At 42.0% G+C, this 26,079-nt stretch overlaps 2 protein-coding genes across 2 annotated transcripts; both read left to right on the forward strand.

Moving 5' to 3' along the window:
* The first annotated feature begins 943 nt into the window (after window positions 1-943).
* Window positions 944-1,867, forward strand: LOC115077535 (olfactory receptor 11G2-like). Its single transcript, XM_029579828.1, has one exon. The coding sequence runs from the start codon at window positions 944-946 to the stop codon at window positions 1,865-1,867; it is 924 nt and encodes a 307-aa protein (XP_029435688.1).
* A 22,241-nt stretch (window positions 1,868-24,108) lies between these two features.
* On the forward strand, window positions 24,109-25,032 carry LOC115077536 (olfactory receptor 11G2-like). Its single transcript, XM_029579829.1, has one exon. It carries the CDS (start codon window positions 24,109-24,111, stop codon window positions 25,030-25,032), a length of 924 nt encoding a protein of 307 aa, XP_029435689.1.
* Window positions 25,033-26,079: the final 1,047 nt, after the last annotated feature.

Consider the following 26,079-nt stretch of genomic DNA (forward strand, 5'->3'; position numbering starts at 1 on the left):
AAACATTTTATGGGCTAAATTGTGAGATAAAAAGTTACAACAATATTGCGCGGAAATTTATCACTTAAAACTGACTTTTGACAGAAAGATGCTGCCGTAAACATTGGTTGTGGGTCAGGGAATGATATAAGAGGTGAGATAGGAGGCTTCAAAAGACATTAGTAAAGTTTCCTTGGAGGCAATTTTCAAAATCTTTTAAGCAAGTAAACAGGAGATTAAGTGCTAGAAAGCTCTTCTTTTTCTGTGAGTAAATACATTCTTGCAGTGAAAAATGTGTTTTTGTTTACCAGCAGCAAAAAAGAGAAGAGGTCATTGGAGTTGGGTCAGTAAACTGCAGACAGGGATTTCCTTTGTTTATCTCCACGCCTTCTTTATCATCATGTGCTTTACAATTACAAAATTCCAGCAACTACCACACAGAGTTTAAAATTTAAACCTCTTTACATCAATGTAGATCAGTTTTGATCCTAGCTCTTCTATAGAAATTTACTTTTTCTTGTTATAATTTCTCATCAATGATTAATATTTGTTCTTTCCAAAAAAAGGAATAAAAATAGAATATCAGGAAAATGTCATTAGAATACATTATGATCAGTTAAAAATAAATACCCAATTGGATTAGTAAAAAAAAAACTTCCCTTTCTTATGTATTTGTTTACCAGCAGCAAGAAAGGGAGGACGTCACTGGAGTTGGGAAGTAAAAACTGCAGACAGGGATTTCCTTTGTTTATCTCCACACCTTCTTTATCATCATGCGCTTTACAGAGGCAGTTGCACAGAACCCAGGCATTAAAATATTTTATAGGGAAACAAGGGGCGTTATTCCTTTGAAAATTCATGCAATTTAATTAAAAACAATTTATATGCTGCAACAATCCAATCATCTTGGTGGCTGTCTTATGCTTTACCTGTTCTTTCTCCTTTCAGGTTAAATTTTGGACTGATGTGGGAAGGAAACCAGACAAAAGTAAAAGAATTTACTCTCTATATATTCTCCATCAATGGGGGTGCACATACTGTTCTATTTACGCTATTCTTACTGATCTACACTCTTACTTTGGTTGGGAACGTTACGATCATCATGTTGGTTTGGTTAAACACTTCCCTTCACAAGCCAATGTACATCTTCCTGGGCAACTTGTCTTTTATTGAAATCTGTTATACAACCAGCACAATGCCGAAAATGCTGTATGGCTTTCTGTCTCAAAATAACTACATTTCCTTTATTGGCTGCTTCTTGCAGTATTATTTTTTCTTCTCATTGGGTTCAACTGAGTGCTGTTTTATCACCATAATGGGTTATGATCGATATCTCGCCATCTGCCAGCCCCTCCGCTACCATGTGTTAATGAGCAACAGAATATGCTTCCGCCTTGCTGCTTTCTGCTGGATCAATGGGTTCTTCTGGACGTTGGTGCCCATAATTTTAATATCACACTTACCTTTCTGTGGAGAGAATGAAATTGATCATTTCCTGTGTGATACGGGGCCTCTACTGGAACTTTCCTGCCTAAGGGACTTTGTGACAGAAGTGATCATCTCTATAATCCCTGCATTAGGGCTCCTCTTGACCTTGTCCTTTATCTGTATGTCTTACATTTTCATTATTCAAGCAATATTAAGAATCCCTTCCTCATATGGGCGCCGTAAAGCCTTTTCCACCTGTGCCTCTCATCTCACCGTGGTGATCATGTTCTTTGGAGTTGCTATGTACATGTATATTAGGCCTTCAGGGAAACACTTATTGTATGAGGATAAGGTGGTGGCTGTACTCTATACTACTGTGACTCCTTTGCTGAATCCTGTAATCTACAGCCTACGGAATAAGGAATTCATAGAGGTAGTGAAAAAAGTCATGAAACTTTAATTACATTAGAAGTCAACACTATTTTTCTATATAAGTCAGACTAATCTGGCTAAGTAGCAGCCCGCTGAATTAACGCCTATGTTTAACGGTGCCACTTATCTGCATAAGGCACTTAGGCCTGGATTTTCTATCGTCGTACCGGTTTGTGAATCACCATCCTAATGGGGGGAGGGGGGGGGCGAAGCAGGGGGCAGGCCTGCGAAAGCTGGCAACGATCGCACCACCGCGGTGCAATCAATTCCAGCTTTCACACCCAATAACGCCATCGTAAATGGTGGTGCTATTGGGCATGCTACTGGCGGCGATAAGGGGCCTTACCTTTTCACCGTCAGCAAAGTTTCCGCGGCGTCCGCCCCGACGCTGCCCCAACTCCTCCTCTTCTTGTGCTGACGCTGCCGGGACTCCATCCCGATCTAGGTATCGAACGTGAAAATGGACTTTTCATGTGTGATAGGGTTAGAAAATAACCCCCTTAGTTGGCTAATATTTTAGCCACATAAATTGTAGGCGGGCTGTGGGCGGAGCGGGGCACAGCAACTTAGCTTATTCGGCTAAGTACAGATATTCATTCTTAGCTGCATAACATTCAGCTAAGTTAGACCTGTTTTTCTTTTCATGCTCCCAACTTTATCTCTACGAATAGCATCTTCCAATTCAAGAACTAAAGTTCCATCTTTCCATCCTCCCATTTTAATGTCTTTCATAGCTCTGATTTCTATCACTATTTGTAAAAAGAGATGTGAATCGGAACCGGAATCGGTTTCGATTCCGGTTCCGACTCACATGGTGAAATTGTTTTCGTGCGGTCCAATCGTTTTTTTTTTTATCGGCTGTGCCCGAGCCGATAAACAAAAAACCGACCCCGACCCTTTAAAACAGATTCCTTAGCTTCCCCCACCCTCCCGATCCCCCATCCCAAAACTTTTTAAAAGTACCTGGTTGTCCAGTGGGGGTCCCGGGAGTGATCTCCCACTCTCAGGTCGTCGGCTGCCACTAATAAAAATGGCGCCGATGGCCTTCGCCCTTACCATGTGACAGGGTATCCATGCCATTGGCCGGCCCCTGTCACATGGTAGGACCACTGGATGGCCCACTGGCCATCCATTACTCCTACCATGTGACAGGGGCCAGCCAATGGCATGGACACCCTGTCACATGGTAAGGGCAAAGGGCCATCGGCGCCCATCAGTGGCAGCCAACGGCCCGAGAGCGGGAGGTCGCTCCTGTAACCTCCAAGAGACCACTAGGTACTTTAAAAAAGTTTGGGGGGGGCATCGGGAGAGTGTGGGAATCTAAGGGATCTGTTTTAAAGGGTCGGGATGGGTTTAGGGGTTGTTTTTGTGTGCCGTTTTTCCCGCCCTCCCCCAAAACGATAAGAGAACCCCACGAACAATTTCATGGGGTTTTCCTATCAGTTTTGGGGAGCCCCCAATTTCTGATGACTTTGAAAATATCGTACGATATTTTCAGTCGTCAGAAAAACGATTCACTTCCCTATTTGTAAATATATTTTACCTTTCTGTATTCATAAATTACACATTGTATAATCACTAAGTAACTTTTTTTTGTCATAAACAATTTAAGTTACTCTCTGGATAGCTTAAATATAAAGTTTGCTATTTCTTGAATTCAGGTTTTTTTGTTCATCTTACATTGTACATGGAGATAGCATCGAGGATTTTCAAATTGAACTTATGAGCATAAATCCATTTTAAAAATCATTAATTCATTGGCTTGTTATGTGCAGAGTTGTGCCTATAAAATGTTACATCTACTCCAAGCATCCTAACTTATGTGTATTCTTTTGCACTTTCTCTGCACATCAGCGTTATGAACCTTAATCACGGACCCCTGTTGTCCAGGTATAGCTGGTGGGAAGACCCACAACAATTTATAGAAATTCCAGGGCATATTTGCAAAGTTTATATACAGAAGGTCTGGGCAAACTGGTTGCCTAATTGGTGAAACTGGTAATTTCACTCACATGCATATTTTTTCAAATACACCAACTTAGGTGCTTAATTCCTACTTTACTTTCGCACTTAACATATACATGCATATATTTTAAAAACAGATGGGTAAAGTGCATGCATTCAATGCATTGAAATGCATTATTTTAGTGCATTGTTTGTAATTGCACTATTACCTACATATGAACATATGTTGCTGGGTAAAGATAAACACATATTTTATAATACATGATTATGTGATACTTCCAGGTTATTAAATACTATTTTAAAACCATGTGTTGCTAAATATGCCTGCATATGCCGCCACACACAGGGGTAGATTTTATAACATGTGCACGCTACTCGGTGCGCACACATGTACAACCGATTTTGTAAGTTATAAAATCAGGGGTCATCACGTGCAAAAGGGTGCACAATTGTGCACCTTGCGCGCACTGAGCCACACTGCCTTTCCCCGTTCTCTTCCCACTAACCTGACCATTCCACCCCTTCCCCTAACCCCTTCCCCTAACCTTTCCCCCCTCCAGCCCTACTCTAACCCCCTCAAAAAATTGGTTTTACCTTTTGCGCCTGCCTCCTGGTTAGCTGCTGTGCCGGGAGCTTGACCCTGCCCCTGCCCCACCCACACCTCGCTCCCTCCCTGCCCCTTTTTGCAAGCTCCTGGTCTTACACGCATCCTGAGACTTTACGCGTATTGCCAGGCCTTTGTAAAAAAGGCCCGGCGCGCGTAACCTTTTGAAAATTGGCCCACAGCTTTTTGAAAGTTATCCTTCTTGTGCTCAGTGTTCAGTAGTGGCATACAGAGCCAAATTTCTCATTTTATTTTGTCATTTTGTTTTGGGAAATTTTTTGTTATTCACTTAAAAGTTTATGTATTTAGTCAATCACTTTTATATTTTGCAGCACAAATCTCTGACAAATAAACATAGATATAGAGGGGATAATTTTCAAAAGGTGCTACGCGCATAAATGTAACTACTATTATAGTAATTTTCAAAAGCCATTTACTCGAGTAAAGTGCACTTACGTGAGTAAATCCTATGGACATTTCAATGGCATATATTATAGCAATTTTCAAAAGCCCACTTACTCGAGCAAAGTGCATTTACTTGAGTAAAACCCAGCTTTATGCATGTAAATGCTTTTTAAATTCAGGCCCTAAAAGCTAGGGGTGTGCATTCGTGTGCAATGTATTGGCAATCCGCAACGTATTGGGCCATATTCATTGTATTCGTGGGGAAGCAAAACGTATCGCGATTCCCACGAATACAATGAATCTTCATCGAATTATTCGGCCATCTAAAGTAGCGAATTTAAACAAACCCATCACCCTCCTGACCCCCCCAAGACTTACCAAAACTCCCTGGTGTTCCAGCGGGTGGTCCAGGAACCATCTACTGCACTCACACCGTCGGCTGCCTGTATTCAAAATAGCGCCGATAGCCCCTGTGACAAAGTAAGGGCAAAGGCTATCGGCAGCATTTTGATTACTGCAGGAGATCACTCCCGGACCCCCACTGAACCACCAGGGACTTTTGGCAAGTCTTGAGGGACCCTCCTGAACCCCACAAGACTTGCCAAAAGTCCCTGGTGGTCCAGCACTGCACTCACGCCATCGGCTGCCGGTATTCAAAATGGCGCCAATAGCCTTTGCCCTTACTATGTCACAGGGGCTACTGGTGCCATTGGTTGGTCCCTGTCACATGGTAGGAGCACAAGATGGCACCGGCCATCCAGTTCTCCTACCATGTTACAGGGGCTAACCAATGGCATTGGTAGCCCCTGTGACATAGTAAGGTCAAAGGCTATCGGTGCCATTTTGAATACCGGCAGCCGATGGCGTGAGTGCAGTAGATGGCTCCCGGACCCCCCGCTGGACCACCAGGGAGTTTTGGTAAGTCTTGGGGGGTCAGAAGTGTGGGGGGTTGTAAAACATTTTAGCCGGGAAACGAATATGAATGAACGCATGAACGGATCGGGGGCCCCCCTTGCCGAATGCAATGTATCTGCCCCACGACGAATACGAATTCTGAATGCAATGTATGTGGTCCCTCTGCACATCCCTACTAAAAGCACAATACTGTAAGACAATAACATTAAGTGACAAACCATAAGCGTTCAGCTTTTAAAGTTCACCCTGGCCAACCACTTAAATGTAGTTTGATACAAAACTAGAACTTAAATCTTAAACATACAAGTCTTCAGCATACTTGAAATCTAACAACCCAGAGAAGACATGATTATAAGGGGAAAAATTTCCACAGGTAAGAAACCACCACCAAGCATGATAATTCTCTGATTCTTGAAATCCTAGCTATTTTCTAGGGATATGCATACATTTTTTTTTTAATTTTGTTTTGATTAGTGTACACTAAATTTTCATGTTTGGTATACATGGGGTCAGTAGCTTTTAAACAGCCGCGCGGGCTTACATGTATGCGGTGCGCGTAAGCTGGCTCACGACCAGAGACACAGCCATAGTCTAACCGTTGCGACCGTCACTTCCCGGCAGCTTCACTCCACCTACCTTTTCTTTTTTGCGACTCCTCCTGCTCTTCACGGACGCCTGGCTGCCGCGGCGTCCGCCTGCCGTCCTTTCCGGTGTCCCCGGACCGGCTTGGGTGCTGCCTCCCACCATGTTCTTCAGGTACCTTAGGGCACCCGCGCCGCATGGCCCTCATTATTATTTCTTCATTGGCGCAATCCTCAGAAGCATCCCCCTGTGATGATGTCACGCTGCCTGGATATTTAAGCCTACAGTTTATCGCTAGCCGTTGAGTTAGCAAGGGGAATTCTTACGGATGGGATTTGCTCTCCATACCCAGCTACTCTGCCAACTTCCATTGGACTCTTTCTACTAACGGGGTACCCGCACATCGGAGCCTCTTTTGCTTCTTTCAGGTCGCTATCAGGTAACCGGTACTCGCTCCTCGAGGGCACATGTTCCCTGACTCGCTGCCTGCATCTATCTCCTCTTCTACTTGGAAGAATTCGCTACAGACACCATCAGTGAACTATTCAAAAAGAGCCTAAAAACAATGCTATTTAAACAAGCATACCACAAAGAGAATGGAGAATAGAATCCAAAGAATTGTAGAAAGCGATGAGTTTGTGCTTTGACACAACACCCCTACTCATAATGAGTGTTTTTACTTTTAAGCAGTAACAGATAACATGTAAATTATTAATAATTTTAAACCGCCCTGATAAACCTAAACACACATCCTCACCTAGCACCTTATAGCTATTATGAAACTCTGTACCGTACCTTATAGGCACTTGTCTAGATGTTAAAATAACAGTTAAACAACATTATTTTAAGTGCCTTATTGTTAACCGTTGTGACGGCTTCTAGCTTAACGACGGTATAGAAAAGAGTTTAAATAAAAAATAAATAAATACTATCATCCACTCCTTAGAGCTGTCTCCCTGGAACCAGGTACTCGCTCCTCAAGGGCCTGCCTCCGTTCCAGCACCAGTGCCATCTCCTATGTGGAACCGATGTGTGAGTACTTTGCCAACAAGTCTCTCTGCTTCCAGGGATCTGGTACTCAGTCCTCAGGGGCCAGCTTTCCCTATCTCGGGGCTTCTCCATATTTGGGACTCTGTGAATGTTCTATTGTACTCACTTTCTCAGTTCTCTCCACTACAGCACTGCTACTGGAGGGAATACTAGCCAGCCAGGCACATCTTCCACTCACTACTGCCACCTCTGGTGGCTTCTCAAGCTGTCTAAATAAAGAACTATCTGTGTTTGTGTGTCCAGAGCTGAGCCTGACCTGTGGCCCCTCACAGGATTTCCCCCGTGGGTGTGGGCAGCTGCCACAGTGTCCAAGGGTCCACCCAAACCTCACTAACTATAATACTAACACAGTGGTTCTCAACCTTTTTTCTGTCGGGACACACCTGACAGATGGTTCTCACATGCATGACACACTGAACACATGACCATCATAGGGCTAAATGTAAAAGTACAGTTTGCATCCACAGGAACCCCCCCCCCCCAACCCACAATTATGAATGTAAAGCAGAATTATGACATTCCCCATAGAACTTACTTACAAAAAATATACTCTGGTTCTAGTGTCTTCTCAGTAACAGCAACACAAACTCCATCTACCAGGCTAAATAGTCCTATTTATGAAAAGACAGCAGTTTTCTCAAGAGGACAGTAGTCCTCTTGAGAAAATACAACAAATACGACTGATACAGTAAAATACCTCACATCGGTCACATACACAGAACCAACCTAACATACACCCAGGATCTACAGTAATGCACATAAACTAATCTGCACACAGATACACTTGACTATGGAATGCACTGAAACAGTAACAACCCTACCTATGAAAAGGCAACACTACAAATATTAAATCAGGCCCTAAAAACCAATACACCTCCTATTAGGAAAACAGAACTAGCCAAGCAGCTATAGATCCCAACACAGAAATAATTGTATAACTATACTAATAAGCAGAATAAATGTTTCACAACAACTATGAACAGAATAATATCCAACAATTAAAAACTCATAAAAATTATACAAAATTCTCTAAACACCAATAAAATATTTCAAAACAGCAGACACATCACATAATATTCAGTAATTTAAAATGGCAGTCAATCAAGAAAAATAAACTTAAAAAGCCACCTTTACTAATCCCCTCCAGCAGCTCTCCTACTCCTCTTCCATGCAGGCCAGTAGCACACACCAGAAGCAGGAGTGGCTGAAGCTCTGTACTCATGGTCCTCTTCCTTAGTGCCCACGACCAGTCTCTCTGTCTCTCTCACACACACATACCAGTTACACGCCCATGACCAGTTTCTGCCTTTCACACACCAATCATCTCCCGACCAGTCTTTCTCTTACATACACACCAGTCACCTTCCCAATCAGTCTCTCTCTCTCATGCACAAACACACACACACACACACACACACACACACACACACACACACACACAGGTTTCCCACTTCCATCTTCTATCTTACATATACAGGCTTCTCACTCCCATGCTGTGTCTCACACAGACCCAGGTTTCTTACTCCTATGCTAGCTCTCACCACATGCACTAGCTTCTCATTCCCATAATCACTTTCTCTGTCATCCACATACATACCAGTCACACTCGCATACCAGTTTCTGTCTCTCACATACCAATCATCTCCTGACCAATCTTTCTCTTACACACACACACTAGTCACCTTCCCGAAAAGTCTCTCTCTCTCATGCACACACAGGCTTCCCACTCTCATGTTCTATCTACATATATAGGCTTCTCACTCCCATGCTGTGTTTCACACATACCCATTTCCCACTCCTATGCTAGCTCTCTCCACATGCACAGGCTTCTCATTCCCATAATCACTTTCTTTCTCTCTCACACACACACATACCAGTCTTCCATTGTCTCTCCTATATACAAACACATCACCTCTCTGACCAGTTTCTCTCAAACACACACATGCTCTCTCTCACACACTTTACATAGATGATCTCAATCAAATGCTCTCACTTTCACACAGGCTCTCAATCAGTTACACATGCACACTCTCAATCACACATACATTCTCTCACTTACAGACAGGCTGGCTGGCTGTCTCTCTCTATCATTTCCTGCTCCCGCCCCCCCCCCGCCCCCCGAGCACAAATGGTAGCTGCAGCAGCCTCCTCCTCTAGCCCCCGCAGGCCAAGAAAGAAGAATCCCATTGGCCACGGGAGGCTAATTCTGCTGTCTCCTGTGCTGATTTCTGGCTGCTTCTGATTTTGCTTCGGGCCCACGCTACTGCTCGGAGCTGCCGCAGCTACTTTTTCATGCAGCATGGCTCTTTCTTCTTCCCGCGCACCCCACTGCACATCACTTCTTGTTCCGGTCCAGGGTGGGGGCAGGTGCGGGATGAAGAAAAGGCCCAGCCGCAGTTGCCAGCCTCCACTAACACTGCTGCCGTTCCCATCCAGGCTTGAACGTGCTGATAGCCTGGGTGGCAACGGCAGCAATGGAAGATGGCCGGCCTCTCGCTCGGTGAAGGAAGAGGGGGAAAGAGCAGTGGGAGACCAGTAGCACACGACAGACCTGCTACTGCTTGGCGACACACTGTTGTGCCGTGACACACCGGTTGAGAAGCGCTGTTCTAACATATGCATGTCTATATGTGTATGATATAACATCAGATGTATGTGCATATATGTGCGCATGATATTATACGGACATGTGCACATATGCGCAAGCGCCAGCTCTACCACATAAGTGGAGGGGGGGATTTTATTAGATACGCCGACGCAATTACAAATTTCCCCAGTCTGTTCCCAGTTCACTCTGCTAAAGAATAGGACTTCCCAACCCCCCTAGTTAATTTGCCATCCTTTTACTCTTTTAGCCTCAACCCTTAAAACCCACTGACTAGCTTCAATTTATTTTTCATTACTTACATGCCGTCCATAGCAGAAGTAAAGTTATGCAGTAGGGAACCTTGGCATGGACACTTGTGCGTGTAAATAATTACATACACATTTCATGTTACATACCCAGAACGCCCATTCCCCACCCCCTTTTTTTTACCTTTCCCATTTGTGTGCATCCTCGGGCGCCTCTTAAAATCCGTGTGACACGCACAGGCCCGAGATACGTACCTCCTGGCTTTGGAGCGCTTAGGGCTGTTCAATTTTGCCTTTGAATGTTTATACCTTTGAATCGCAAAGTGCACTTAGGTACATATCTCATTAGTCTTTCCTTCAAATACTCTGGGGCAAGGCCCTGACCCACCTTGTAATGCACACTTGAAAATAATGCTGCCAATGCAGGGTTACGTTCATACCTTTATGTGCATTGGGTCTGGGAATATTTTGTTATGGTCATTTGCACGTGAAAACCAGTTTTCATGCATGTAAAAGGCTTTGGAAGACAGGTTTCATAGGTCTTGAGGATAAGACACTGTTAAATATTTGGAGGTATAAACAAACATCAGAGCAACTATATATAGGTACCTTTGTTTTCAGTTTTATTTTATTTTGCCTGGGAATTCCATTGTTAGAAAAAAATGCAAAAGCAGTGTAAAACTTATGTTTCTACTTTTTCTCCTGTGTGTTATATTAAATTCATTTTTCCACTGACATCTTTTGAAATTACCAAGCAACATAATATAAAAACTGAAAATAAAACTTCCTCACTATATACTGATAAATTCAGAAAGCTTCTGAAATATATCACCTCAAAATTATCAAGGGAAACACACACAGAGATCTTTCTGCATTTATAGGAGTTGAAGCCAGTCATTTGTGCAGTTACATTAATGGCTTTTATCACATTCTACAGCAACAAATTCCAGAGTGAGTAAAAACAATATTTTATTGTATTTGTCTTAAATATATTACCTAATAACTTCATTCTGTGTAATTTTTGAAAGTCTAAACAATCGATTCCATTTATCTGTTCCACACCACTCATTATTTTATAGACCTCTGTCATCTCTCTCCTTCAGCCACTTCTCTTAGCTGAAGAGTCCTAATCTCTTTAGCTTTTCCTTATAGGGGAAGCATTCCATTCCCTTTATCATTTGGTTGCCCTTTTCTGTACCTTTTCTAATTCTGTTATATCGTTTTGGAAGTGCAATGACCAGAATTACTTACAATACTCAAGGTTCAGTCTCACCATGGAGTGATACAGAGGCATTAAGACACTGTTTGTTTCATTTTCCAGTGTTTGCCTATTAAATCCTAGCATTCTATTTTCTTTCTTGGCCACCACCACACTTGGGGCTGAGAATTTCAGCATATTATCCACAATGATGCTGTATTAGATAATGTGAAGAGCCTCGCTATATGGCCAGGGACAGATAGGCCCCAAAGAATTGAACCACTGACTGTGTTCTGGATCAGGCAGACATCCAAGTTTGCCATCCAGACAGCTAAACGTTTTCTCCAATCAGTCCTCAAGACATATTCTTTAAGTTTGAAATTATTTATTGTACGGGTAAATTCTACTTACAATTGTTGCATCTCAAACGTAAGCCTCAAGGCAAAGATCTTTGGTAACTGGAGACAGGGTAGCAGGAGGGAGAAGGAGGTCTTTGTGTTGCAGGAGTTAGTTTAAGGTAGAGGTAGGAAACTTGAGGGATATGAGGCTGATTTAGTCCAGATGAAGGCAGTAAGAGAAAAGGTAAAAACCCTAATGTTTCAGGGAGTTTTACAGAGCGCTGCTGGCTCAGAAGAAAACATGGGCAAGACTGAGCTCTTGTCAAGAGCTGCTAAAGGAAACGCCTCCACAAGCTAGGGGCAGGGGGGCAAGGTCCAATGGCAGCGAGTCTAAGAACCATGTGACACAGGGTGAGCATGAAGGGCAGTCTCTTGAGCCTATAAGGCACCTTGGAAGACTCAAGTTATATTGAGGGGCATTCAAGCTCTTCCGATAGTGAGAGAAAGTGGAGGGGGGAGGGAGCTTCTCTTAAGGGCAAAGGCTCCTCTTAAAGGCAAGGCTCACAGACTTTTATCATGGGTTACAAAAAGTTTTTCAGTATCAAGAATCCTCAGCAGGGAGGACTGCACTAAACACAGTTAAACTACAATATGTACAGATACAAACATGTACCCACTGCTGGGGACAGAACAGAATTTATATATTTAAGATTTTTTAAGCCTTCTGGCTTCTCTTTTTTGTTAAGTTCTCTGTTTTCTCTGGAAAACTAAACCACTGAATTTTGTGTGCTAGTGGCGAGTCTCTGAGACCCTCTGAAAAACTTAATTAATGAGCTATCTATAGATCAAATTCCTTTGACCTTTTTGACCCAACACCTGGCAGCGCTTCCCTGCCCTAGAGTTGGAATGCATGGGAAAGAAGAAAGTGCACAGCATGATTGATGGCTGGATATTGGCGGGAAGTCAAGAATAGATATTCTATGTAAACCACCTTACAAAAACAAAACGAGTACTGATGGTAATACAAGATGTTCATGATGTGCCAGTAGTAGAGATGTGAATCGTGTCCTCGATCGTCTTAACGATCGATTTCGGCTGGGAGGGGGAGGGAATCGTATTGTTGCCGTTTGGGGGGGGGGGGTAAAATATCGTGAAAAATCGTAAAAAATCGAAAAAACGTAAAATCGCAAAACCGGCACATTAAAACCCCCTAAAACCCACCCCCGACCCTTTAAATTAAATCCCCCACCCTCCCGAACCCCCCCCCAAATGACTTAAATAACCTGCGGGTCCAGCGGCGGTCCGGAACGGCAGCGGTCCGGAACGGGCTCCTGCTACTGAATCTTGTTGTCTTCGGCCGGCGCCATTTTCCAAAATGGCGCCGAAAAATGGTGGCGGCCATAGACGAACACGATTGGACGGCAGGAGGTCCTTCCGGACCCCCGCTGGACTTTTGGCAAGTCTTGTGGGGGTCAGGAGGCCCCCCCCAAGCTGGCCAAAAGTTCCTGGAGGTCCAGCGGGGGTCAGGGAGCGATTTCCCGCCGTGAATCGTTTTCGTACGGAAAATGGCGCCGGCAAGAGATCGACTGCAGGAGGTCGTTCAGCGAGGCGCCGGAACCCTCGCTGAATGACCTCCTGCAGTCGATCTCCTGCCGGCGCCATTTTCCGTACGAAAACGATTCGCGGCGGGAAATCGCTCCCTGACCCCCGCTGGACCTCCAGGAACTTTTGGCCAGCTTGGGGGGGACCTCCTGACCCCCACAAGACTTGCCAAAAGTCCAGCGGGGGTCCGGAAGGACCTCCTGCCGTCCAATCGTGTTCGTCTATGGCCGCCGCCATTTTTCGGCGCCATTTTGGAAAATGGCGCCGGCCGAAGACAACAAGATTCAGTAGCAGGAGCCCGTTCCGGACCGCTGCCGTTCCGGACCGCCGCTGGACCCGCAGGTTATTTAAGTCATTTGGGGGGGGGTTCGGGAGGGTGGGGGATTTAATTTAAAGGGTCGGGGGTGGGTTTTAGGGGGTTTTAGTGTGCCGGCTCACGATTCTAACGATTTATAACGATAAATCGTTAGAATCTCTATTGTATTGTGTTCCATAACGGTTTAAGACGATATTAAAATTATCGGACGATAATTTTAATCGTCCTAAAACGATTCACATCCCTAGCCAGTAGTCCATCGCTGAAGTCCAACTGCTCCACTGCTGAGATTCATGGGATGACCGCAGGAAAGTGAACAAATCTGGTTTTGATTTACTTATTCCATGCATATAGGGGTAGATTTTAAAAGGAGTGTGCGCGCTACCCGGCACATACACATGTATGCCCGATTTTATAACTTGCACGTGCAGGTGTGCGCATGATATAAAATCAGCGGTTGGCGCACACAAGGGGGTGCACAATTGTGCACCTTGCATGCGCCAAGCCCAAGCCGAGCCGCGCTACCCTACCTCCCACCCCACATTCCCTTCCCTTACCTCCCCCACCCTTTCCCCCCTACCTTTTACTTTGTTTTTTTAATCTCAAAACTAACTTCAGCTCTGGGGCTGAAGAAAGTTGCGCACGCCGGCCGACTGCCAGTGAGCACTCCCTGGCACAACAGAAAATATATCTGCTGTGCCAGGAACCTGACCCCGCCCCGGACCACCCCACCCACACCCCACCCCCTCCCCGCCCCCTCACCACACCTTTTTGCAAGCCGCAGGCCTTATACACATCCCGGGGCTATAGGCCCGGCGTGTGTAACCCTTTTAAAATCCGGCCCATAATTCCTTGTATCTTATTTTCTATTACATTTGTATTATGCATCCTTTTTTACATTTTACCTTACTCTTATGTGTATTGCAATTTTTATTAGTCCTGGATTATTATATATACTCAATTTACAGGGACAATAATTGTGAAAATCAGCTAATCACAGTTTATAAATATTTCTGTTTGTATCTGTGGGAATTAAGAAAGTAAAATATGCCACCTAGTGACCTTAACTATTCCCTGGCCTTTACAGATACCTAGATCCTTGTCCAGGATGGTGACTCCCAGTGTGGAACCTTGTATCATGTAGCTATATTTTGGGTTGTTCTTCACTACATGCATCAATCAGCACATATCCACATTAAATGTCATCTCCCATTTGGATACCCAGTCTTCCACTTTTGCAAGGTGTTCTGACAATTTCTCACAATCTTCTTGTGATTTAGGAATTTTGAATAATTTTGTATTATCAGCAAATTTGATCTCCTCACTCATAGTTCCCATTTCTAGATCATTTACAGTATACATATGATTTTTTATTTTCTTTAAGTCTCTCATGAAATATGTTGTCAAAAGCTTTCTGAGCACTATATCAACTGGCTCACCTTTATCCACATGTTTATTCATGCCTTCAAAAAACTGTAGCAGATTAGAGAGGCAAGACTTCCCTTGGCTAATTCCATGTTGGATTTTATTGATTAATCTATGACTACATATAGGTTCAGTAATTTATTCTTAATAACAGTTTCAACCACTGTTCCCAGCCCTGACATCAGTTTAAGAGATCACCCCTGGAACCCTTTTTAAAAATGGGGGTTATGTCGATCGCTCTCCAATTTTCAGGTATCTTAACTGGTTTTAATGATAATTTCCAGATTACTAATAGGTATATAATTTCATTTTTTTTAGTTCTTTCAGCACTCTGAATACATACCATCTGGTCTAGGTGATTTATTTCTTGTTAGTTATCCAAATTGCCTTGTTACATCTGCCAGGTTCACTGAGATTTGCTTCAGTATTTTTATTTTTATTTTATATTCTGCTTTTTGGCACTTCAAAGCAGATTACATTCAGGTATTATAGGTACTTCCCTATCCCCAGTGAGCTTACAATCTAAATTCCTCTGAATCATCACCTTTAAATATCACTTCAGGCATGGGTGTCTGTCTTATGCCTTCCTCAGTAAATATAGGGTGGGATTTTAAAACTTACGCACATAAAACTCTGGAGTTTATGCGTGTGGCTAGGCCTTACATGAGCCGGTCCAATTTCCAAAGAGGTGATCGGGGGGGGGGGGGGGCGGAATGTTGCAGGGGTAGAAGCACCTGGCACAGTGGCCATTTGCTGCTGTGCCGGCATGCACAGCTTGCTTCTGCTCGGAAGCAGGAGCAAAAGGTAAGATAAGAAATTTAGGGGTATTTAGGATAGGGATAGGGGGAGGGCAGGATAGGGGAAGGGGAAGGGAGGTTAGGCTAGGGGGTTGGGAAGTTCCCTCCCAGTCTGCTCCTTAATTTGAGCAGACTGGGAGGGAACTGGGGAAGGCCCCGATATATCTACATATGTAATTGCATTAGTCTACCCCCCTTGCGCGCACCGACCTGAAATTTTATTACATGCATGCGCCAGCGCACGCATGTTATAAAATTGCATGTCTATGTGAGTGTGCCGGGTAGCATGCGCATATGGATGTGCGTATGAAACATTTGAAAAGCTACCCCTTAATCTATCCACTATGGCCTTATCCTCTCTTGATCATCTAATGGCCCAACTAGATCATCTAATATTCTTTGAAGGTTTTTCATGACTCTCTCTATCACTGTATACTCATTATTGCTACATAAATGGCATTCAGGACCACTTCTTGAACTTTTTAGTATGAGGTATTATGTAATGGAGATCTATATACATTTCCCTAAAGCTTGCAATTTCCTTCTCCTTTGCCTTTGTTTTTTAAAAATTCCTTAAGCAATCAATAGTAAAACTCATTTCTTTATCTGGGTATCTTAAGGTCTTTTCCATCTCTGCTCCCACTTAAACATGGTTATTATTATTTTTTGCATGTGCTACATGTATATGGATATTAGGCCATCAGGAAATCACTAATTCAACTTTGAGAAGATGGTGGCTGTGTTGACACTGCAGTGACTCCTCGGTTGAATCTGCAATTCTACACCCTAAAGAAAAAGGAAGTCCTTATGGTTGCGAAGAAAATCATAAACAGAGTTTATGATTTTTTTTTCTCGTCTGCATGTCATAGCATATATCTTTAGTTCATGGCTTCTTAAGACTGTCCTGGTGAGCCCGCAGCCACAAACAGATTAACAGGGAATCCATGATGGATATTATATGATATAAATGAGCACATATATTAGTTCTTCAATGTATGAAAATTTTCTCATGCATTTGTACCCCAGGCCCTAAATTCTAGCCATATATTGTATCACTAGTAATATATCCTTTTTCAGTGATCTAATATTGTCACTTACCTTCTACTTTTAGTTACTTGCAATTATTACAGTACAGTATGGCATTGCTTCAGGCTATTTCTTTAAGAATGTGTGTGAAGAGATGAAATTTAGGTGGAGTATACCCTGTGATATATGACACTAAGGGGATGAGGGAGACTGAAATAAGATGGAGAGGAAAAGGCAGAAGTGAAGAATTCAATGAAGAGATGTGAGTACAGAGTACATTATGGAAGAAAAATACCAGGATTGTTTGGAGTAAGGGTTTAAGAAGTAAATGCTCTGAAAGAAGTAATATAAAGAACATTTGTTTTGTTGCTGCCGTGTGTCTATGCTGTGAATCCTGTGACTCAACTACTGGAACAAATAAACCCTTATGTATAGACTTTAATTGTGAATTCCCAAGATTGTAGGTTCAAGGTTGGGTCAGTTAATGCAGGATGAGAAAGAAGACAGACGATTATGCATGGGGTGCAGTCTGATGGTCACAGAGGGGAAAAATGGATCTGGTATTTTATCCCATCCAACAGAAGACAAACTGCCATCTACCTGACCAAGTATACATTTTGAACCCAAAGATAGGATGCCAGGATAAGAACATAAGAAATTGCCATGCTGGGTCAGACCAAGGGTCTATCAAGCCCAGCATCTTGTTTCCAACAGAGGCCAAAACAGGCCACAAGAACATTGCAGTTACCCAACAGCAGTTAATTGACTTCTCCTCCAAGAACTTATCCAAACTTTTTTTGAACCCAGCTACACTAACTGCACTAACCACATCCTCTGGCAACAAATTCCAGAGCTTAATTGCGCTTTGAGTGAAAAATAATTTTCTCCAATTAGTCTTAAATGTGCTACTTGCTGACTTCATGGAATGCCCCATAGTCCTTCTATTATCCAAAAGTGTAAATAACTGATTCATATCTACTCATTCAAGACCTCTCATGATCTTAAAGACCTCTATCATATCCCCCCTCAGCCGTCTCTTCTCCAAGCTGAACAGCCCTAACCTCTTCAGCCTTTCCTCATAGGAGAGCTGTTCCATCCCCTTTATCATTTTGGTTGCCCATCTCTGTACCTTCTCCTTCGCAACTATATCTTTTTTGAGATGCGGCGACCAGAGTTGTACACAGTATTCAAGGTGCGATCTCACCATTGAGCGATACAGAGGTATTATGACATTTTCGTTTTATTATCTATTCCCATCCTGACCATTCCCTACCTGATCTCTTTTATTAAAAGTGCTCCAACTGGGGTTACACATATTTATTGCGGATTTCCCAGAGATTCAATTGACTATGGGATTACTAGGACAGGTTTACTAAACCCTGTGTAGTATCTCACTATAATGGAATTATTATTCCTATTTATGTATCTTTGTAGCCATATAACCAGCCCTCCATCATTTTTCAGTATTCATCAGTAAGGCATACCTATTTGATTTTAGGACAAAAGGCAAAATATAAGTAATTTTCAAATAAATAAATAGATTCCATTCCAGATGCTGCTCTTCCATTTCTCTGCTATCATTTGCAATAGATCAATGCTTATCCCCCACGTCATAAGGGTGCTATTTTAAAATCCTGTTAAAGGTAAAAAGGGAAACAGGACCTGGGGATGTGTGTTGAATTTAGGGATTGGAAAAAAAAAGTCCAGGGGTTTTTTGTATAATTAGGTGGCACAAGATTATATTGAAAATTTTGGCAGGGTGGGCCCATAACAATACAAAACAAAATGAATAATAAACAACCTTTTGTTTGTCTTCCTTTTATTTTATTCCTATTGGGCTAGACTTTAAAAACCCTGCGCGCATAAATCTGGCAGGATTTACGCGTGCAGGGCACTCGTGCGCCGGCACACCTATTTTGCATAGGCCGCCGGCGCACGCAAAGCCCCGGGACGTGCGTAAGTCCTGGGGCTTCGTAAAAGGGGCGGAAGGGGACGTGTCCATTGGCATGTCTGGGGTCAGGGGGTGGTCTGGTGTGGGTTCGGGGGCATGGCAACAGTTCGGGGGCGGGCCGGGAGGGCGGTCCTGTGTCCCCTGGCACTGCTGCCTGTGCCGGGGGATGCCGAGGCGGTGCGCGCAAGTTATGCCTGCTTCAAGCAGGCATAACTTGCACAACAAAGGTAGGGGGGGATTTAGGTAGGGCTGGGGGGTGGGTTAGATAGGGGAAGGAAGGGGAAGGGAGGGGAAGGTGGGGGTACGTGGAAGGAAAGTTCCCTCTGAGGCCGCTCCGAAATCGGAGCGGCCTCAGAGGGAACGGAGGCAGGCTGTTCGGCTCAGCTCATGCAGGCTGCTGATTTTGCGCAGCCTTGCGCGCGCCGATCCAAATTTTATAAGATACACGCGGCTATGCGCGTATCTTATAAAATCAGGCGTACTTATTTAAGATCTACCTCAGCGTGTACATGAAGAGAAATGTGTGGCAAGCTAGAAGTGGGGCAAACCCCTTGTAATTACCCTATGTAAAGGCCTTCCACTTAAATATTTTCAAATACTGAATATTTTCCCCAAGGTTTGACTTTTCTGTGACAATTTATAAGGGAAAACAATTTACACACAAAAACTTTTTTGAATATAAAGTCATGCAGATCTATTGCTCAAAAAGGCCACTTGAAAGGACTGGCGAAAAGTCCTTGGGAGCATTTGTGCACATAACTTTTTTTTTTTTTTTGGTGGGGGGAGAAGAATATACTTGTACTCTTCTGCCAAAATATATTGCACAAAATATTCATTGTTCACATATAAATTTTGCATCCTAGCTTCCTGTCTTGTGTGCCTTTCACACAAAGTTAATCATTCCTGTCAACGCACCCAACAAAACTTTAATGCCATAGCGCCTGATAAACTGTAACTCCTGCTGAGATCCTGCTTAGATGGAAGGTGTTAATCACATTTTTTATTAATATAATAATAAAAACTGGTGTTATTGAAACTTCTGCAGACCCAGGTCCCATGACAGCAAACTGTTAACAAACTAATTATTCATCTTCAAACTATGTATTCCCTGGTGTCAGAAACAGTTTTAATGGAAAGAAACCCTTACATTCTATGTTAATCTATGTGTGTAATTACAGCATAATTAATTACCTCCAACAGGCACAGATCTTTCTGCAAACTTTAAAGATTCTTCAGTGATTAAAGTCTTGTTGTTTGGTCCCTCTGGGTACTGCCAGGCTGCTAGAAATATAAACCTTCATAAAACCAGGATGGGGAAGACAATCATCATTTGAGTCCATTGCTGAAAGCATGGACTGAAGGGCAGGGCAGAGGTAAGGCTGCGGCAGAGGATCCACTCTTTGTAATCTGCCTTCCCACCCATTCTAAACCTGCACAGCAAATCCTTCTTCTGCTGGTTTAGGAAGCCAAAGATTGAGCAATCTAATTCTTCATTCTTCAATGAAGGTTTCAAGACCTTATTCACAGTAAGTAGCAAAGTGAACCCTTTATTATTATGTTATCTTTCCCAAAAAATTACCATTAAGGAACTTTTCAAGGGTAGGAAAACAAAATGTCGAAATATTGCAAAATGATCAACCTTACTCAGATTAGAGTCCACAAGGTGCCATGAATATCAAGTTAAGTTAAATAAAATGTTATTTTGCAATTATCTCAGAGATGCCTTTAGATCCCACCCCCCTTATACAGTAACCTCTAGTGTACATAATCGGTGCCCAAACTAGGTAGAGGGAATCATACTTGCTCTCTCATCTCCTTACTTTATTTTCTTCATAGCTTCCAGATGCAGGGATCAGCATTCCCATGATCATAAGGAGGAAACCATAGATCAGAGTATCCTACAATATATATATTTTATATATAATCATAAGGACCAGCAGTAATTCTCCAGGTCCAGCAGGTTTGCTCTTTAGGTGACTCATTTGGTCATTAAAACAAATATAAGGGTCCCGACTTTTACAGTTTGGGGAATAAATAAACATGGGGGTAACTAGCTGAATTGGAGCTTACTGCCCTTACTTAGAGATGTGCATCTTTTTCTTTTTTTTCATCTCGGGCTTCGTTTCGAGGCCCCCCATGGGAAATTTAATTTTTCCCATGGTTTGAGGTTTTTTTTTTCGGGAGTCCCCAATTTTCGTGTTAGTGCTCACTATCAGAAGTTAGTGCACGCTAACTCCTGATAGTGCGCGCTAACTCCTGATAGTGTGCACTAATGGGTCAAAGTTAGTGCACTAGCACAAAAAACAAATTTTTCCAAAATTTCGGAAAAATCTCATTCATTTTTCAGTTCCCCTCAACCATACCGAATTAGGCAATTTCATTGAAATTGCCTATTTTGGGAAAAAATGAATGCACATCTCTACCCTTAATCACTAAGCCTGATACTTTTGATGCAACTCCAACATTGCTCTCTGCCTTCACGGCAACAGTTAAGGGAAATTGGATTCAAATATCATCCGAGGACCCTGACGTTTATGGTCTGGTAAATTGATAAGCATGGGGGTAACCTGCACAGTACAGCAGATTCTGGCATAAGCTTGCTGGGCAGACTGGGTGGATCATTTGGTCCTTTTCTGCCATCATTGCTATGTTAGTCTTGATTTTCATGGTATTCTTTATAACACGTTTACAGTTTACTGAAAGCCGTCTCCCCAACATTGCTCTGCTGCTTCCACGATTATAAATCTAAGGAAACTGTAGTGTGACTGCACTGTACAGAACCCCAAGGCAGGCAGCACACTGACAGTTCAACAGACAAAGTCTGGACAGCATGCACTGAGTGAAATGCATTTTTATACAGGAATTTTAACCTTCCTTAATCTGTGCTGAGAACCCTTGGAGCTGCAGTGAGAGCTGAATTCCTCGTAAGATAAATGTAGCTGTACCATAGATCTGCTGCTTTGTATTTTTCACCATATACATGAACCTAGTCATCTGCTGCTGTGTATCAGTTTGATGCTTGCACGGGGTTCTGAACAAGATCTGTTTGTCAGCTGTCCATGCTGTATTCATGCTTATATGTATCGGTATAATGCTTACATGGGGATTTGGCTTCTGTACAGTTGTCCATGCACTATTCATGGTTTTTACGTATCAGTGTGGTGCCTGCATAGAACATTGATGAAGATCTCTGCAGTTTTCTGTGCTGTTCTGGGGTGATTTTCAAGCAATGAGAGTGGTTAGCAGGAAAATCAGTCCTTCATCATTTCACAACATACAAGTTTCACAAAAATCCATATCCACAACTTTAATTATATCTGTCATTAAAACTTCTTGATAAAGAACATTTAATGCTTGACACCTAGGAGTTGCTTTTTCCAAATCTCTGTTCTTGCCCATATTCATGGTGACTTCCAGAACTTTTCCCTGGAAATTCCAGTGTTTTTCATGGAGCGTCCAGTACTTTCTCTGGTAATGAGAATGGAATTTACAGAAGCTCAGCAAAAAGAAAAAAAAATATGATTGGGTCGATTTGCATGTTATTACTGTTGCATAGCAGCCGTAAACAAACATCCATAATTAAATTTAAAACTGTGAAAGAGACACTATAAAACATTTTAATGGTATAAAGTTGTTTTGTTTGAAATAATATGGTAAGGAAGCTTATAACAAAACTGAATTTTTACAAGAAGATGATTTCCTAAACATATGTAGTGGGTCAGGGAATGATATAAGGGGGTAACATAGGTCAACTCTGCATGTCCTTGCTAAAGCATCCTTGGAGGCAATTTTCAAAAGGTTTTATGCAAGTAAAGAGGTGTTTACCCATTTAGAAATTGTTTGAAAATTACCCACTTTGCTCTGTGTGTAAATGTATATTTACCATGAAAAAACGTGTATACGTTTACTAGTGGCAAAAAGGGGCAGGGCTAGAGGCGAGGATAATAAAGTGTACAAAGGGATTTCATTTGGAAATATCCATGTCTAATTTACTGCCAAGTGCTTTGAGGAGGAAGCAGCAAAGAACTCATGCACCCAAAATTTATTAGGGAAACAAGGAGTGTTTTTCCTTTGAAAATTATTTATTTATTTTAAAAAAATTATATGCCACAACAAGCCAATGTTCTCGGTGGCTTACATTTAAAACTTAAATAATTACAATTAAAACAATACTCAGTCATATGCCTGCATGCCTAGAAGTAATACAATACATTACTGTTCATCGCATGTAATCTCTAGATTGAACTGGATGAGTAGCTAGGTACCAAACACTTCCTTGAAAAATAGTCTTTAGTTGCCATCTGAAAGATGATAAACCTTGCACTTTTCCTTAAGTCCTCAGGCAAAGTAATCCCAGAGAATGGGTCCAGCTACTATGTAAGATTATTTAAATAATAAATAAATTGATTCTCAATACTCTGCATAATATGCACAGACTTTGCTGTCGGCACATCTGAAAGACAGTGACCAGAAGATCTCACACTCCTTTTTGGTCTGTAAACTCTCAGGAATATTCTGATGTACTGAGGGATATCATTGATTAGGGCTTTGTGAAACATCATCACTTCCAGGCCCTGTAGAATCAAAGTTTCTGCAAAGACCACAAAGAGTTTGTAAATTACCACCTCCCTCATTACATCCATGAGGACTGATTCCAATCCTGGTTCTGGTTCTTCTAGGGACGTTCTAGCAAATTTTTCTTTGCTATAATTTCACATCAATAATGTATTTATTTATTTATTTATTTGTTTATTTATTTATTTATTTATTTAATTAAATGCTTTTAATATACCGATGCTCAAGACCAGGTCTTATCGTACCGGTTTACAATAAACTAGGGGGTGAACCAATTAACAATGAAAGCAAAAATTACATTATAAGAGGGAATGTGGAACTAGGCTGTTAGAAAAAAAGGAAAGGTTAAACAATTTCTAACTGGAGAGCAGAGCATATAAGCAGAAAGTAAGTGCTTACATGGTAAGAATTATATACAAATTTACATAGAATATATGATTGGTAAGTTATATGAAAGTGCAGTTAGCCGAAAAACAGTTCCTTTGAGTTGCGGAAAGAGGACGCAAAATAATAAATATTTGTTCTTTCTAGAAAATAAAGAAAAATAGAAAATTAGGAAAAAGTCATTGGAATAAATTATGATCAGTTAAAATAAATACCTAACTGGATTAGTGAACAAAATTCCCTTTCAGCTGTTCTTTCTCATTTCAGGTTAAATATTGGATGGATGTGGGAAGGAAACCAGACAAAAGTGAAAGAATTTATTCTCCATACACTCTCCATCAATGGGGGTGCACATGCTGTTCTATTTACGCTGTTCTTACTGATCTACACTCTTACTTTGGTTGGGAATATATCGATCATCATGTTGGTATGGTCCAATATGTCCCTTCATAAGCCCATGTACATCTTTCTGGGCAATTTGTCTTTTGTTGAAATTGGTTACACATCTAGCACTATGCCAAAAATGTTGTCTGGCTTTCTCTCTCAAAATAACTATATTTCCTTTACTGGCTGTTTCCTGCAGTATTATTTCTTCTTTTCCTTTGGATCAACTGAGTGTTTCCTTATTACCATCATGGGTTATGATCGATATCTCGCCATCTGCCGGCCCCTGCATTACCATGTGTTAATGAGCAGCAGAATTTGCTTTCGCCTTGCTGCTTCCTGCTGGATGAATGGGTTCTTCTGGACTTTATTGCCCATAAATTTAATAGCACAATTACCCTTCTATGGGAGGAATAAAATTGATCATTTCCTGTGTGATACGGGGCCTCTACTGGAGCTTTCTTACCCGAGGGACTCTGTGACAGAAGTGACCAGTTCTGTAATCACCTCATTAGTCCTCGTCCTTACCTTCTCCTTTATCTGTATCTCTTACATTTTCATTATTCAAACCACATTAAGAATCCCTTCCTCATCTGGTCGTCGTAAAGCCTTTTCCACCTGTGCCTCTCATCTCACTGTGGTGATCATGTTCTTTGGAGGTGCTATGTACATGTATATCAGGCCTTCAGGGAAGCACCCGTTGTACTTGGATAAGGTGGTGGCTGTATTTTACACTACTGTGACTCCTTTGCTGAATCCCATAATCTACAGCCTGCGGAATAAGGAGTTCATAGAGGCAGTGAAAAAAGTCATGAAATGTTAAATATACAATATAGAGAGGTTGATACTCAAATGCTAGGTAGCTGGATAAGTAACTTATCCACTATCAGTAAGCTGGACAAATTGTGGGTGGACAATATGCGGATCAGGGAGGCGCTATTTAGCTGGATAAGTCATCTGGCTAAGTAACAATATTCAGCCTTAGATGGATAACTTATTCAGCTAAGCTATACATGTTCAATAGCAGGTCTAAACTTACAGATAAGACTTATCCGTCTAAGCAGCGATTTGTCTCGGGATATTCAGCAGCAAGACTATTTCTAGAATATGTCTATAAAAGACCTGTTTTTCTTTTCATACTCCTTACTTTATATTTATCTATATCTTCCCATTTAAGCACTATGGTTCCATCTTTCCATCCTTCCATGCTAGATCACTAGTAGCTCTGGTTTCTATCAATATTTGTGGCTATTTTTTGTTTCATTTCTGTGTTTGTAAACTGTGCTTTATAAAATCAATATGTATCATATTTTGCTGAAAAGGATTTAAGTTACTCTATAGATAGCCTAAATATAAACTTGAATGTTTCTTGAATTCAGTTTCTTTTTTGTTCCCCTATACGAGGGTTATTGTATTAAGTCTGTGTATAGATTGCATACCTTACATTGTGCACGGAGACATTACTTAGGATTTTTAAAGCAAACTTATGTGCATGTCCATCTTGAAAACTATTTGTTAATTGGCCAGTTATGTGCAGAGCTGTCCATGTAAAATGTTACATATATCTGCTCCAAGCAGGGCATTACTTGTGCAACCTAAGTTGTGTGCTTTCTTTTCTGCTCTCTCTGCACATCAAGGCCACAAGCCTTAATCATCAATCCCTTGTTGTTCTGGTAGAGCTGGTGGCAAGGTTCACAAAATTCTACAGCAATTCCAGGGCATATTTGCATATATTTAATTTGTTTAAACCACTGAAATATGTTCCTTTATATTTCTTACCTATTCTTTCCTTCTGTATGCTTCTTTCTTGCCTTTACTACATACCCTTTCTCATACAATAACGTGCATCTCTCCCTCCCAATGATGCCTC

This window comes from Rhinatrema bivittatum, chromosome 16 (genome assembly GCF_901001135.1).
Source record: "Rhinatrema bivittatum chromosome 16, aRhiBiv1.1, whole genome shotgun sequence".
Lineage (NCBI taxonomy): Eukaryota > Metazoa > Chordata > Amphibia > Gymnophiona > Rhinatrematidae > Rhinatrema > Rhinatrema bivittatum.